Below are 15551 nucleotides of genomic sequence, written 5' to 3'. Positions count from 1 at the left end.
GTTCCACTGGGTAATGAACTTCAACTGTACTTTATATTTTTAGAACCCTTCATGTTCACTCTCCATTCCAACCCCCAGAGGTAGGTTACATCAGGGATAGGCAAATTTTTTCTGTAAACAGTCAGAGAGTAGTAAATATTTTAGGCTTTGCGGTCTATAAACAGTTTCTATCACAACTACTCAACTCTACTGTTGTCATATGAAAATAAGCAGAGACAATATTCACGTGAAGGAGTATGGTAGGATGAATGGAGAAAGTAGCATGGAAACATATACATTACTATATGTAAGAGAAACAGCCAGTGGGAATTTGCTGTATAACTTAGGAAGCTTCAACTGGTGCTCTGTGGCAACCTAGAGTGATGGGATGGGGTGGGAGGGAGCTTCAAGAGGGAGGGGACATATGTACACCTATGACTGATTCATGTTGTTGTATGGCAGAAACCAATACAATATTGAAAGCAATTATCTTTCAATTAAAAATAAATCATTAAAATTTTAAAAACCACTTTATTTATGAATGCTCATATTTAAATTTCAGAAAATTTTCTTGTGCTTCAAGTATCTTTCTTCTTGTATGTTTTCTCCAACATTTAAAAATATAGTAGCTATTGTTAGCTTGCACACCACATTTGTCTGGCAGGCTGGAGTTTTGCTGACCCCTGACTTATATCAATTACCCTATTTGCAGATGATAAAACAAAGGTTAAAGGAGACTAAATATATTCTAAAATCAATAGCAATTCAGTTTATTATGTTCCATATGCAGAGAAATAATGAAGCAATAGGAAAAATGGAGACATTTATCTACTCTTTATCCATGTGATTCACAGCGTGGGAAAATCATGTATTATCTATAAACTTTGATTCCCTGGGGATAACAAGTAAATAATTTTTAAACTGTGCTTAGCAAGATTGGTTCATGGTAAATGAGGCAATTATGTCTTAAATTTATACATATAATACTTTATTGTCTTTCTTAATTTTAATTTATAATGGATGACAGTCTCTAAGTTGGAAAAAAAAGTTGTCTTATTTTAAAGATATTGTAGTTCTTCTGATAAGCCACATGCTGCTAAGTATTTATCAGCACATAAATGTCTCAAAAAAGATGTAAATAATTATTGATGTAAGTTAATCTCAGTACTTCATGGAATGAGGATCCCTCTGTGGGTAACCAAGATGAAGGCTTGGAAAAATACTCAGGAATAAAGCAATGAGAAACCCACCCCACCTCACACCCCCGCATACACACACTGCAATGTCATTTATTTGGGGCTTTAAAATCATATAATAATAAATTTAGAAGTCACAAAAACCCTAGCTTTGAGCAAGAACAGATATACAGTATATTTATTCAAGACCTCCTAAAAGCATTACAGCAGAAAACCAGTGTGAAGGAAAAAGATCTCCAACAGTCCTCACTCTTCAGACAATTAAGCCTAGAGAAAAAGAGAGCAAGCACGTGATGCAAATGCTACAAAATCATGGAAGATCACACGAGGGTGATCTGAGGTCACCAAACCTGAAAATACTCTAACAGCAGTGTGGGGACCACCCCACTGAAGTACAGAAGAGTTACCTTTAGAACCTAGGTGAGAACAACTTCTATCAGAGAAGTGATTGATTGTTTATCTGCTTAGGTGGGTTGTAAAGCAGTATAATTTCCCACTTATTTATTCCTCAGTAGAATGGACAATGGTTCCATTTCAGAAAACAAAAATTAAAAAGTAAATAAATTTTTTCAATCATGGGAGAAAAAGTACTCCATATATTTTTTTAATTTCTTAATTTTTTGCTCACTCCATGCAGCTTTTGGGATTTTATTTCCCCAACCAAGGATTGAACCCAGGCCCTTAGCAGTGAGGGCGCAGAATCCTAACCAGTGGCCCACCAGGCAATCCCCCTTCCATATTTAGAAGAGTGATAAGGAAATAATAACTTTAAAATGTTTATATAAAATCATGGTGTCAGAGTCCTAATAAAGACAACATTGACATTTGGGAGGTAGGTCCCATATCTGCAGTGCACTCCTCTGCCTGGGTAAAGTCTAAACTCTTTGGTGTCCACCCCCTACCCCTGCCCAGACCTGTTTTCTGGCTCTCTCATCTCCTGCCCTTTCCTGTCCCCACCCACACTCCAGTCACCTAGCAAGCTCCCTGGAGGTCCCTTCATGTGTGAAGCTGTTTGGAGCCTTCTCATATACTAGCTCTTGGCCCAGAATGCCATCCTCCATCCTGTCCACTGGACAACTCCTACCTTCAAGCTCACTCTCACTACACCTGCCCTGATGGTCCTCCCACCATACCTGGAGGGATCACTTTTCCCTCTGTGTTCCCACTTTGTCATTCTCCCCTCTTTTAAGGCACTTCGACTTGAACAGCTATGTATAGCTTATCTCCTCTACAGAAGATGGTCTCCCTGAGGCATAAGAAGGAATGCCTTTAACTGAGGCCTAGCACAGTGCCTGAGACATATTCATAACTCAATAATCATCTGTAGAATGAATCAATGCTCACTGATCCCTCGTAAAGACTTTACCCTCTCTGCCACAGAAAGAATCAAGAACTGAGGTTGGGATAGTAGGTAATTCTAACATTTCATTCACTCACTCATTCAACAGACATTTATTGAGCATTATGGCTAGGCAGTCTTCGAGGAGCCTGAGATATATGAGTGAGCAGAATAAATGAAGATTCCCTACATTTGAAGAGCTCACATGCTAGCTGGGGATACAGACATTAAACAATAAAGGGTGAAAGATAACATCTATCTTTGTTAAAGCTATCAGAGCTTCCCTGATAGCTCAGTTGGTAAAGAATCCGCCTGTAAAGCAGGAGACCCTGGTTCGATTCCTGGGTCGGGAAGATCCACTGGAGGAGGAATAGGCTACCCCCGCCAGTGTTCTTGGGCTTCCCTGTGGCTCAGCTGGTAAAGAATCTGCCCGCAATGCGGGAGACCTGGGCTTGATCCCTGGGGTGGGAAGATCCCCTGGAGGAAGGAAAGATTACCCACTCCAGTATTGCAGCCTGGAGAATTCCATGGACTGTACGGTCCATGGGGCCGCAAAGAGTCAGACACGACTGAGTGACTTTCACTACTTCACTTTGTCTTTGTTAAAAGGGGATAAGAGATAAGAGAAAAAGATATAAGTAGAGTATGATAAAGGGGATTGGGAGTGTAAGAACTGTGATTTTAAATTATGTGATCAGGGAAGCAGGACCTGTCAAGTGAGAGGTTGCATTTGGACAAAGACTTAGAGAGTGAAATAGACATGGGGGTGTATGGGGGAAAGGCATTCTAGGCAGTGAGAACATTCAGTGAAGGCTCTAAGGATAAAACAAGAGGTCAGTAAGGTTGGCTAAAAGTGAGATGGCAAAGAGATGCGCTGATGTAGGGAGACAAGGGGGAAAGGTGGCGGGTCTTGGAGGCCTTGTAAATCATTAAAATGACTTTGACCCTGAACGAAATAGGGAACCATTGGAGGGTTTTCAGCAGAGGAGCAACATGATCTGACTTACATCTGACTTATATTTTACAAGGATCACTCAGCTATTTTGTTGAGAATTTAATATTGGGCCAAGGGTAGGGGCTAGATTTCACTCCCTCTCCTACTGTCTGGTAAATATTATATGAGGTCAATATGTTTGAGCATAGTTACCATGTGGAGGCAAGGGGAAAGAGCAGAAAAAGAATGCAATTTAGCTGCTACCACTTTCCAGGTTAGCCTCTGAGTCTTGTTCCTTTTCTACCTCTTCCTCGTACTCCCTTATCACCAAAATTACAAGAATTTCCCTGATTGGCTCACTTGTTCAGACCAAAAGAGAATTATGCCATAGATTTAGTGGAAAACAGTTTAATGGTAGTAGAGTTTAAAGAGGCTCAAATAAGGTTAACTCCATTATTAAAATGATCATGGGGAAGACAATGATGCTGGCTGTCTTTATAATATTTGCCTTTGCTGCAGAGTTTGTAGATCATTGAGATACTACACAAAAGGAGGAGGGAGCCAATGCCAGGAAGATGGCCTTAGTCATACCATGTAAGCCACTGAATGTCTTTTTTAGTCTAAAATATTTCTGAGGCTATCTGCCAAACTGTTTTTTTTTGTTTTTTTTTTTAAAAAAAAGCAAATGTGATCCAGGCATTTGAATGCTTATAACTGGAAAACCTATGACAATGGAAAATTGCATTCTTTGTAAACTGATACTGCATTTACATATATTGAGATATGGAACACATATCCATAAAGTTGTATAACTCTCTATAAAATGCATTCCTATATCCCAGTTCTTAGTTTGTTAGATCAGATCCTTAAAAATTATTTTTAATGCCTTTGTTTACCCAAAATTTGGTGTGCTGAGTATTTTTTTAAAACCAGTGTTAAAAAAAATATTTAGGGACTTCCCCAACAGTCCAGTGGTTAAGACTCCACCTTCTAATGCAAGGAGTGTGGGTTTGATCCCTGGTTAGGGAAGTAAGGTCCCACATGCCATGGGGTGTGGCCAAAAATTAAAGAAAAATATTAATGTATTCCTTTGTTCCTTTAGAATCTTTCTTGAGCAATTCAGGATGAGTTGAACACTTTAAAAATGAGTGAGAACTCTACTAGAAAGTGTGTATTTCATAGTATCATTAAATATTGATTAAGTATCCACTACACATACAACACTGTATTAGTAGCTAAGAGGACAATGATATTATAAAATTTAGATTTGAATCTTTTTAAAGAAACACTTGCAAAATGGGGTTTTCATTCTCTTTCCCAGTCGTGCATAGTTTACTTTCACAATTATTGCCTATCAACAGAAAAATAACAGAAAATAGAGATTATCCACCTAGTTGCACATTTTCCTCTCATGTCTGAGGATCTCTCTAAAGCAGAGGGAGATCCAGACTTGAGGGCTGACAGGTTATGTTTCCAGTTGAGTTTGCCTCTGCACTTTAGGCTGTTCATTTGACTTGATCTAAAATTGGAAATTTGTGTAGAAGTGTTTCTCTTGAGACTTGCAACATTTTAAAGGATGTTCCTACTAAGCAGTAATGCAAACTGAAAGTCATAGAAACCTCTTAATTCTGATGGTTCTAAGCATAATCATTTCGATATGTAGAATAAGACCAAGGAAAATGAAAAGAGAAACTTAATATTTCTTCATTTCAAAATTTTTAGCACATCAACCTTCTGGGTTATATCCTGTTCCTTGGTTTGAGACATGTTCTAGATGGGAGATTTGCCTATCATAATTAGCATAATTATGTCCACTCGGGGTTCAGTCAATCAGTTCAGCAGGAGAAAGTAAACCTGTTCATGTAGGCAAAAACATATACATTTTTTTTCAGCATTATTCTCATGTCATGAGCAGGCACTGCTGCTGCTGCTGCTAAGTCACGTCAGTTGTGTCCGACTCTGTGTGACCTCATAGATGGCAGCCCAACAGGCTCCTCTGTCCCTGGGATTCTCCAGGCAAGAAGACTGGAGTGGGTTGCCATTTCCTTCTCCAATGCATGAAAGTGAAAAGGGAAAGTGAAGTCGCTCAGTCGTGTCCAACCCTTAGCAACCCCATGGACTGCAGCCCACCAGGCTCCTCCGTCCATGGGATTTTCCAGGCAAGAGTACTGGAGTGGGGTGCCATTGCCTTCTCTGATGAACAGGCACAGTCCTTGCCAATGAAACTACCATGAGTGATGCATGAGTTTCCATTATTGAACCTTCAACTTACCAGTGAATTAGAATTTCCAAGCATCCACCTAAATGTATTAGGTTAGCCAAAAAGTTTGCTTGGGTTTTTCGTAACATTGTATGAAAAAACCTGAATGAGATTTTGGTCAGCCTTATATTATATTATTACAGCTCTCATCACAATGATGGGTATTAACAATGGCCTTTTGAACTGCATCAACTGTTTTCAGTTTCACAGCCTCAACATTACAAAAGAGTCAACTTTAGGGTTATAAAAAAGCTAGCAAACTCTTTATCTTTTTATTTCCATAATGTTAATGAATTTCAATATATTTCTTGAATGAAGAGCTTTGAATAATCCAAATGGAACCTGCTGGGAGTTTTCATTTGAAGTTTCAGATGTCCCAGGCTACAAAGAACCTTTGAATTTAGGTATTTCCTTCTTTTGCATTAGGCTTCCCTGGTGGCTCAGTAAAGAAATCTGCCTACAACGCAGGAGACCCAGGCTCAATCCGTGGGTTAGGAAGACCCCCTGGAGAAGGGAATGGCAACCCAGTCCAGTATTCTTGCCTGGAGATTCCCAGGACAGAGGAGGTTGGCAGGCTACAGTCCACAGGGTTGCAAAGAGTCAGACATGACTGAGTGACTTTCACTTTCTTTGGCATTAGTATTAATACTTGGTTAGAGTGTATATTACCAAAATTTTAGAGTAGGAAATATAAATCTTCACTTTCCTCACCAAACCCAAACCTGCTTCTTTTCCAGTGTTCTTTATCCATCCATCTTGGATTAAAACCTGCCAATTACACTAGACTATTTTGCCATCACCTACCCATCACATCACAAAATAAGGATCCTTTACCTTCTAAATATTTTTATATACACATTCACTCTCCATTCCAAATGCCACCAACCTGGGCAAGGTAATAGTCTTTTCTGACTTGAACTCTGTACTGCTGAAATTGGTTCCTAGCTGGTCACCGTATCTCCATCCTTTCCCTTCGCCAATTTATATTTAAAATTCAACTAAATCACAATTTCATGAATATGATTATTACATCCCTTTTCTTAAAGAATGCAATATTTGTCATTATCATTGGCATAAACTCTAAGCTCTTTAATAGGACTTAAAGTATTCATGATTGATCAGAATTCCACCTAACTTTCCAGTCTTATCTCTTACTCCCCCCCATCTTGAATCCTCCTGAGCTTTCTTTTGTTCTAATATGTCATGTCTCTCTGTCTCATCACCCCAGCCTTTATGCATGCTTGATTCCTCCACGGTGAACAACATTCTACACATTTGTTTATTTTTTTTATTCAACAACTATTATGAAGCCAAGACTTGCTATTTGCAAGCCACAGAGTTTGTTCAGGTTTTTCTGGAACATCATACAAAAACTCAAATGAACTTTTTGGCCAATCCCATATGCAGTTGTGCTGTACTTAGTCGCTAAGTTGTGTCTGACTCTTTGTGACCCTGTGGACTGTAGCCCTCCAGGCTTCTCTGTCCATGGGGATTCTCCAGGCAAGAATACTGGAGTGAGTTGCCATGCCTTCCTCCAGGGGATCTTCCCAGCCCAGTGATCAAACCCAGGTCTCCCACACTGCAGGTGAATTCTTTATTGTCTGAGCCCCCAGGGAAGCCCAAGAATACTGGAGTGGGTAGCCGACTCCTTCTCCAGGGGAACTTCCTGACCCAGGAATTGAACTGGGGTCACCTGTATTGCAGGTGGATTCTTTACCAGCTGAGCTACCAGGGAAGCCCCAACCCCATATTATGGAGAGCCTATTCCATAAGTAAGGTACTAGTAAGTAAATCAATAGTTAAACCAAGCATAGTTTCTGTTTCAGTAAAGCCTATTGTCTAGCATGGGAAATAGTCATGAAACAAAGAATGAGATTAGAGTTATGACATGGAAAATATAAAGTTATGCAGGATCAAATGTCAGGTAACCATACTTAATATAGGAGTCAGTGGAGGTTCCCCTGCTGAAGCTAAAATCTGAAGGATGAGTAGGAGCTAGTTGTGGTAACAGAAGAGTGGAGAAGGAGGAGAGGTGGTGACGGAAACGTCCCGGCCACACAGTTAAATGGACAGTACACAAATACTGAGAAAAGAAATAACTTGTCCGCATTACAAGACTTCCTCAGTGGCTCAGACGGTAAAGAATCCGCCTGCAATGTGGAAGACTTGGGTTGGGAAGATTCCTTGCAGAAGGGGACAGCTACCCACTCCAGTATCCTGGCTTGGAGAATTCCATGGACAGAGGAGCCTGGCAAACTAGCTCATGGGGTCGCAAAGAGTCGAACATGACTGAGACTTTCACTTTCAGTTTTTCCTTATTATAAGCATAAGATATTGGGAACAGATATCTTTATTGAATATATTTTGTTGGTGGTTTGTGTTGCAAAGGTAAACGATTTTATAAAGTTCTCATTACCCTTTGTTGATAACTGAGTTCAATGGCTCCTCTTTTCATAATTGCTGTTGCAATTAAAGGAATAAAAAAGCATCTTTGGTGAGACACAGAATCTGTATATCAGGAAATTGATTCTATTTGACTTTTGCTTTATGATTGTGAACAAATGACTTACACCTGTTCCTCTGCTTTGCTGTTTATAAAAGGGTGATGATAACACTATCCAGTTTAACTTGCAGGGTGGTATCAAATAGCGGTGCAAAAGCACCATTTAATGAGCCACACTGCTTAATGATCTTTTTAAAAATACACATTTCAAACACACTAAACAATTTCTTGACTTTAGACTATTCTCTATATATTGGTAGCAACTCAAATTCATTTTTCTTATGATTCTAGCTGTAGCAATAGGGGCTGCAATTCCAATTTCACAGCAAGTAGAAAGTTGTCTTCATTAGCTTTCAAGAGAAACAGAACTGGATTATGTCTCTTTTCAAAAAACCCAACTGTTCAATTCAAAAATATTTTGAAGCAGAAAAACCGGAAAATCCAGTTATTTTGCACTCATCAAATAAACAGGACACATTTCTTCTGTGATCAAGTCCCTCAATTCCTTTACTTTTCATGGAAGTTAATCTGATCAGTCTTTTCTTACTTTTCTGTTTGAACTTACTATCTGATCTCCCACTAGCATTCATGCATGCATGCTTGCCAAGTCACTTCAGTCATGTCCAACTCTTTGCGACCCCATGGACTGTAGGCTGCCAGGCTCCTCTGTCCATGGGGATTCTCTGGGCAAGAATACTGGAGTGGCTTGCCATTGCCTCCTCCAGGGGATCTTCCTGACCCAGAGATCTCTCCCACTGGCATATTTATTGACAAACATGGCAATACAAATGCAAAGAAAGTTTACTGAAATATAATCTCTCATGCTTAATAACTAAGAATTTACAGGTTAAAAAGAAAAAGAGAGACTTTCTAGCCTCATGTTATTTTTGTATGTAATAAGGCAGACATGAAATAAGACACCATTGGTTTAGGGGTCTAGTGTGCCAAAACCTTTTATTCATCCCTGAAAGCATTTTAGTTACAGTTAAGTATATAGGTGTCAAATATCTCTATCACAAATATTGATCTTTTCTTACATGTTTCCATAGTCATAAACAAGAATAATATCAATTCCTCTTTCAGAATCAAAGGACAAGTTCATTCTGAAATATTTTATAAATATTGATAACTGTACAAATACTACTTTACAGAGATGAAGAGTGAGTTTTTAGTTCTGAATGTCACTTTTTCGTTGTTTGTTTACAGTCTCTTTTCTCTTTGGTGAGCAAAATTGGATTTCAAAATACAGGAGCTCTATTAAAGGTGTCTAATTTCAAAGTCCTATTTGGGTCTTTAATTAAATTCATTTTTTGCTGTTTGTTGGTTAGTCTCTCAGCCATATTCGATTCTTTTGCAACCCCACAGACTGTAGCCCTCTGTCCAGGGATCTCCCAGGCAAGAATACTGGAGTGGGTTGCCATGCCCTCCTCCAGGGGACCTTCCTGACCCAGGGCTCGAACCCGTGGCTCCTATTGAGGCTCCTGCCACATCTTGTGTACTGCAGGTGGATTTTTTTTTTTTAACCACTGAGCCATGGGGGAATCTTTTTTTATTCGACTGTGGCAGGTCTTATTTGCAGCATATGGGATTTTTGATCTTCACTGGGGCATGCAGGTTCTTTTAGTTGCAGCGTGTGAACTCAGCTGCAGTATGTGGGATCTAGTTCTCTGACTAGGGATGGAATCCAGGCACCCTGCATTGGGATGGCAGGGTCTTAGTCACTAGACCACCAGGGAAGTCCTTGTTTGGATCTTTTAAAAGTTTTTCTATTACTAATTTCAAGAATCTTTAAAAAGTTTGATCATTTTATTGCATTAATTCTGTATTGTTGGGGGAAATTTTTTTTAAGTCATTTAAAAGGAGAAAATAGATTATGGATGATTGGCTTCTTTAGAAATGGGGAAGAGCTCTTAAGGAAATGCATATTTAGGAAACTTAGTTGATGGCAAATTTAATTCTAATCTGTTAGTATATGCTTGAAGAAAAGAGAGATCATGGAATTATACAGTCAGAAGATTAGTGAGCGCTTCTTTCTGCTTTTGGTACAGTGCAAAGGCCTATTCAAGAGGAATCTGAAATGTAGGGTTCAAGTCTCATTTCTGCCACCCACTCTCCATGTCACTTAAGCTACTTAAGAAAGCCACTTGGCCTCTGAACATCAGTTTCTTGTTTGTAAAATGGAGATAATGATGCCTTTCTTATAAGCTTCCTACTAGGAATAAGAGACATACACAATGAAAATGCTTTGTAAATCAGAAGCTGCTTTACAAAAATAAATTAACAAAACTTATCACTAGCTCAAAGATTCCCAGAAGAGATTCAACAAAAAATAGCTTAATATGTACTTTGGGTTCTTGTTCCTTTTTCAATGTATATGTGCTAAAATCCTTCATTAGGTTATAAGCTCCTTAAAGCCACAGTGGGCACACCATATCCTCTTTCACATTGCTCTCTGGACTACACATAATGGACACTCAAAAGGCTTTGTTGACAGATATTCTCTCCTCTTCCTCAGTTCCACTGGCAAGCAAAAATCACTACTGTCAAAAAGTCTAAACCTCTCTGCTGTAATCCATATTTATTTCCTTATATTCTCTCTAAAGTTATGGAGAATTGGCAGGTCAGCAGCAACTTAACAAAGCCTCAAGGCAAAATCCTTTCTTCTCAGTCTAAATCTGCCCCTCTTGCAATACAAAACAAGTGGGATTAAGTACATCCTTGGCTCCAGGAAGAAAGGGAAAGTATCTGCTGGCCCGCTAAAGATTTCTAGAGCCACGGAATTCCACAGGAAAGTCCCCCCCTCTCTGGGTAACTGAAAGGAATAAAGTATAGCAACATAAAATGGCTAGAGGAAAGACTCACAGAGAAGAACAGGAGTGAAGACACCAAAATCAAAAGGTGAAAAGAGAGTGTTCCCAGGGCACTGATACTCTCTTAGAAGGCTGATGACATGCTCTGCTCTACCCTCATGCTTGAACAACAGTCTTTAATAGGTAAGTTGGCACCAGCTCCTGACCCAACGTTTTTAAAAGTGAAGGTACCACGGTGAAGAAGAGATGGCTACCTCAGTCTCCCTCCTAGGATCCTATGAATGTGCCTATCCGCTGCGCACTCTGCTCAAAGTATACACTTTCCATGAGGTTTTTATTAGGGGTGCCCAGTTCAACTCACCTGTTAGTTTAAAAGAGGAATATTTTTCTTCGAAGCTACCTTGCCCTGTCTTTACCAATACATCGTGGCTTTCATTAAACAGCCTTTAGGAGGGCCCACGCATTCCTCAGGCTCAGGGTAAACACGTGTGTCGGCAGGCTGCTCCGGCGCGCCCTGCGTTTCAGCACCACAGTCTCCGGACAGCGCCTCGCTGGCCGGCCGGGTTGAGGCCTCCCGTCCTTCACTCATCCACCCCCGGCCCACTCGCTTTCCTCTTTTCCCTCAATGCCAGAAAAAAAAGCACCCCAACTTCTAACTTCTCAATCCTTGCTTCTACAGTGACCTCCGCGACCCTTCCTCGGAGTCTAAACGCGCACGTCCCCGCACCTTCGGGTCCTTCCGCACCAGCACCCGAGCAGCATCGGCGGCCCGAGACCGCCTCCGGGCAAGGATCACCTTTCCCTCGCCACTCCTGAATCCCAGCCCAGCAGCCAGGAGCCCCGGCTCGCTCCGTCTCTCTCTTCGCCCCAAAGCCTCTGAAAAAAAACGCGCGACAATGCCCTCTCCCCCCGCCCCAACACGCACAACACACACCCACACACACACCCACACACACACTCACACGCCGCAAGCCTTGAGGGTGCCATCACCGCCCTGGGCAGAGCCTCAGCCAACTTGGGCCCCATCCTTCAACACCGCCTCGCAGAGGGCCGCCCGCAGCGACCGCCCCGCCTCCTCCCCTTCCTAGTCGACTGGTCCCGGCAGCGGAGCCCAGGCCCCCGCCCCCTGTCCCCCCACCTCCACATTCACTAAGCCATCCGCCTCGCGCGGGTAATACACGCTCCACAACCCTCAAACATTTGCCCCGGGCCGCCCCCCAAACCATCAGCCAAACCATAAACGAATCTCCTTGAGCCCAGCCCAGTTCCTGGTGTGCTGTGTTGTGTGTGTGTGTCTCCGAAGCCTATACATCATTAACTCCTTCGAGCTTTCAGCCCAACCTAAACAAATAGCACGTTATCTCCGACCCCCTTCCCCCTTCTCCGCGCCCCAGCCTCTTCCCTCATCCGGATCCTCACTCGCCAAGTCGCCAAACCAACCACCGCACCCCAGCCCTCAAACCTCGACCTCCCACCCAACCCCAAACAACACTCGCCTCCCCCCCCCCCCCACCCCCACCCCATGGCCCCCCGGCAAGCCGGGTCTGGCCCGAGCGAGTGACGCCTCGAAAGAGCAGCTGGCATCCCCTGCCGGGAGCCCAGGATAGAGGGGCTGACCTCTCACCAGCTGGATCAGCCAGCGCACCCCTCCGTATGGGCACTTGCCAAACCGTCACACGCCCTGGAAAACACAGGTGCCGGGGAAAGGAGAGAGGCGGAAGCAGTCTCCGGGGGTGGGCGGGAGGACTCACCGAACATCTGAATGTGCCCTTTGGTTATGGGATTGAAGCTGCCGCAGGCGAGCAAGATAACGTGCGTCTTGGTGGTTTCGGTCATGGCGCGGGCGGGTCCCTCGCGCTGGCCCAGGGGTCGCCTCTCTTTTTGTGTCTCGATGTGTCTGCCGAGGGAGAAAGGAAGGCGAGGCTCCGGTGGTGGATGCTGTGGACTCCGAGGAGCCGCTCCAGACGCAAACCGCGTCATTCCCCGCCTCCCTTTAACGCTTGCAGCTCCGGCAAGATCCGAGGCTGCTTTTGTATATGCTAAGCTCCGTTCTCCTTTCCTTCTAGCTTCTTTCGCGTCTCTCGAGCTGGTCTCCGTCTCCTCCCTTTCTCTGACCCTACCCCACCTCACCCTCTCTTCCTTAGTGTTTACCTACAAATCAAGTTGTGGTACCCACGGCCACCCCTGAGAACTCCAACAGGCAACGATCAGCATGGTGTGAGCCCTTTCTCTTTTCTCCTTCTGAATTAGTTTTCCTCCCCTAATCGAACACTTCTTTTTCTGTCGACATCAACTTTCTCTAACATTTCCAGCTCCAAAAGTGTTTGATATTAAGAACTGTTTTCTTTCTCTCCCTCCCAAAATTTTAAGTGAGAAATGACAATTGATCAATTGGGGAGTATTCATTTCTGCCTGTCTTTCCCCCCTTATCTCAGGGTTTTGAACTACTGAACTGAGGCCAGAGCTTGACCAAGTGGTTGCCAAGATATAGGAGGAAGCTGAATCCTTCTCCTGGCATACTGCTCCTTTTGTGCGCTGAAGCAATGAGAACACGGATGTCACAGAGTTACTAAAGCTGTGTTAAAAACTACTGTGATCTTACGTAAGATATCAAAATTCAGACAAAGATTTACCCATTCATAAGTGTTTGAGTGTCCACGATGTGTTAGCCTCTGATATAAACCCTGCTGATAAAGCAAAGTCTCAGTCTTCATCAGGTTTACATTCTACTGGAAAGAGACAGACAATAAATAGAGAAGGAACATACTAGATGGTGATTGTGCCATGCACAGTAAGTGAATGCAATTCACTCTCTGACAGAACAAAGGGTGAATGGAGGAGAGGGGACTGATTGAAATGAAGAAGTTAGGGAAGGCCTCTCTGGGGTGGTGAAATTTAAACTGTGACCTAAATGACAAGGAACTGCTAGTATAAATATTCTGGGGCAAGGAGGGGTTCATTGTCTTCCTAGAAATGAAGGGCCAGAGAGACTTGGGTGTATGAATAATGGGGAAAATGCTAAGAGAGAAGATTGGACTGGTGATCAGCACCAAATCAAGTAGGGCTTGTAGGCTAGGGTAGGGTTTGGATGTTTTTCTAAAAGAAATAACTTAGAGAGGAATAACAAAAGGAAACCACTGAAGCTTTTAGGCAGGGAAATGACAAGTAATTTACATTTTTATAAGATCACTCTGGCTTCTCAGTGGAAAATGGGAAGACAAGGAAAGCACTTAAGAAATCCCGCTGGTAGGTTGGTAGGTGGAGTTGTCCTCGGCCTAGGTTTTATAGAGGTAAAGCTGATGAGAAGAAAATGGTCTCAGGATAAGTTTTGTTGGTAAAGTTTACAATCTTTGCAAATGAACTAGATGCGAAGGAAGGGAGAAAGAACAATATAAAAAAAGTGTCTAGAAATTTGGCTTAAGTAAATGAGTAGACAGAGAATGAGAAAGATGGGGAAAGAAAGTTTCAGGGATGACCAAGTGTTCTAGTCTGATACAAAAATAGAGCTAATAACTCAAGATTTTTTTAAAATGTCATTAAAAAAATGAGATATAATTGATATATACCATTGTATTAGTTTTAGTTGCATGTAATAACTCTAAATTTAGAGATCCATAAGTACAACTATTTACCTTTCTTGGGGTTCTAGATTCTTAGGTAAATTTCTACCTATCTTAATGGGTCATTGTTTCTTATTTAAGAGCATGTATTTGTGGTATACAGTAAATATTTGTTAAATTATGCTGAACAGCAAATCAATCCTAATATGCATAAAATTTCTAGTTTAAAGACAAGTATAAGAATCAATGTAGATTTTAATGGTTTTATATCTTTCCTGATATGGGGTGCAGACTAGTGTGGTAGACAAGCAGGAGATATTTAGGGGGGCCCGACTTGGGTTTGAAACTCTGATACTTACTAGCTGGACAACAAATATTTATTGAATGTCTGCCATGTGCCAGGCACTTGATTTAGGGGCTGTGAACAAACCAAAGTTCCTGCTTTAATACAGCTCACATTCTAGATGGCAAAACAGATCATTAAAAAAACAAAATTAAAAAAATGGTAATCGATACCATAGGCTTCTCTGGTGGTAAAGAATCTGCCTGTTGATGCAGGAAATGCAGGTTTGATCCCTAGGTTGGGAAGAGCCCCTGGAGAAGGAAATGGCAACCCACTCCAGTATTCTTGCCTCGGAAACCCCATGGACAGAGGATCCTGGCAGGCTACAGTCAATGGGGTCGTAAACATCAAACACAGCTTAGCAACTGAAGAACAACAATGACGACAGATATCACAATGGGAAGAAAAAAAAAGCTAAGTGAGAAGAAAAAGAAAAGGAAATCCTCCTTTATCCAAGTGGTCCTAGATGGCCTCTCCAGTAAGATGGGACCTGAGCAAAGACCTGAAAGAAGTGAAGGAATGTGTCATTTGAATATCTGGGGAAGAACATAACCTGAAAGAAAGTGAAAGTGAAAGTCGCGTCCAACTCTTTTGGACCCCATGGACTATATAGTTCATGGAATTCCA

General features: G+C 41.9%; 1 protein-coding gene across 4 annotated transcripts in view; it reads right to left on the bottom strand.

The window, feature by feature from the left end:
• NMNAT2 (nicotinamide nucleotide adenylyltransferase 2) overlaps positions 1–15551 on the bottom strand; it is a 221413-nt gene that overhangs the window by 150349 nt on the left and 55513 nt on the right. The window contains exons 2-3 of one of the 4 annotated variants that reach the window (XM_040263837.1): positions 13655–13747; positions 12773–12918 (exon numbers count right to left, since the gene is read on the bottom strand). In XM_040263837.1, the coding sequence (XP_040119771.1) occupies positions 12773–12918; positions 13655–13662 (154 nt within the window). In that variant the 5' untranslated portion in view covers positions 13663–13747. Of the gene's footprint in view, positions 1–12772; positions 13448–13654; positions 13751–15551 lie in introns of those variants that run through there. The other 3 variants (XM_040263836.1, XM_040263835.1, XM_040263834.1) reach the window with 3 other exon arrangements.

This window comes from Oryx dammah, unplaced genomic scaffold (assembly GCF_014754425.2).
Source record: "Oryx dammah isolate SB20612 unplaced genomic scaffold, SCBI_Odam_1.1 HiC_scaffold_21, whole genome shotgun sequence".
NCBI lineage: Eukaryota > Metazoa > Chordata > Mammalia > Artiodactyla > Bovidae > Oryx > Oryx dammah.
The sequence above is the reverse complement of the archived record's forward strand: the minus strand, read 5'-3'. Positions and strand labels throughout refer to the sequence as shown.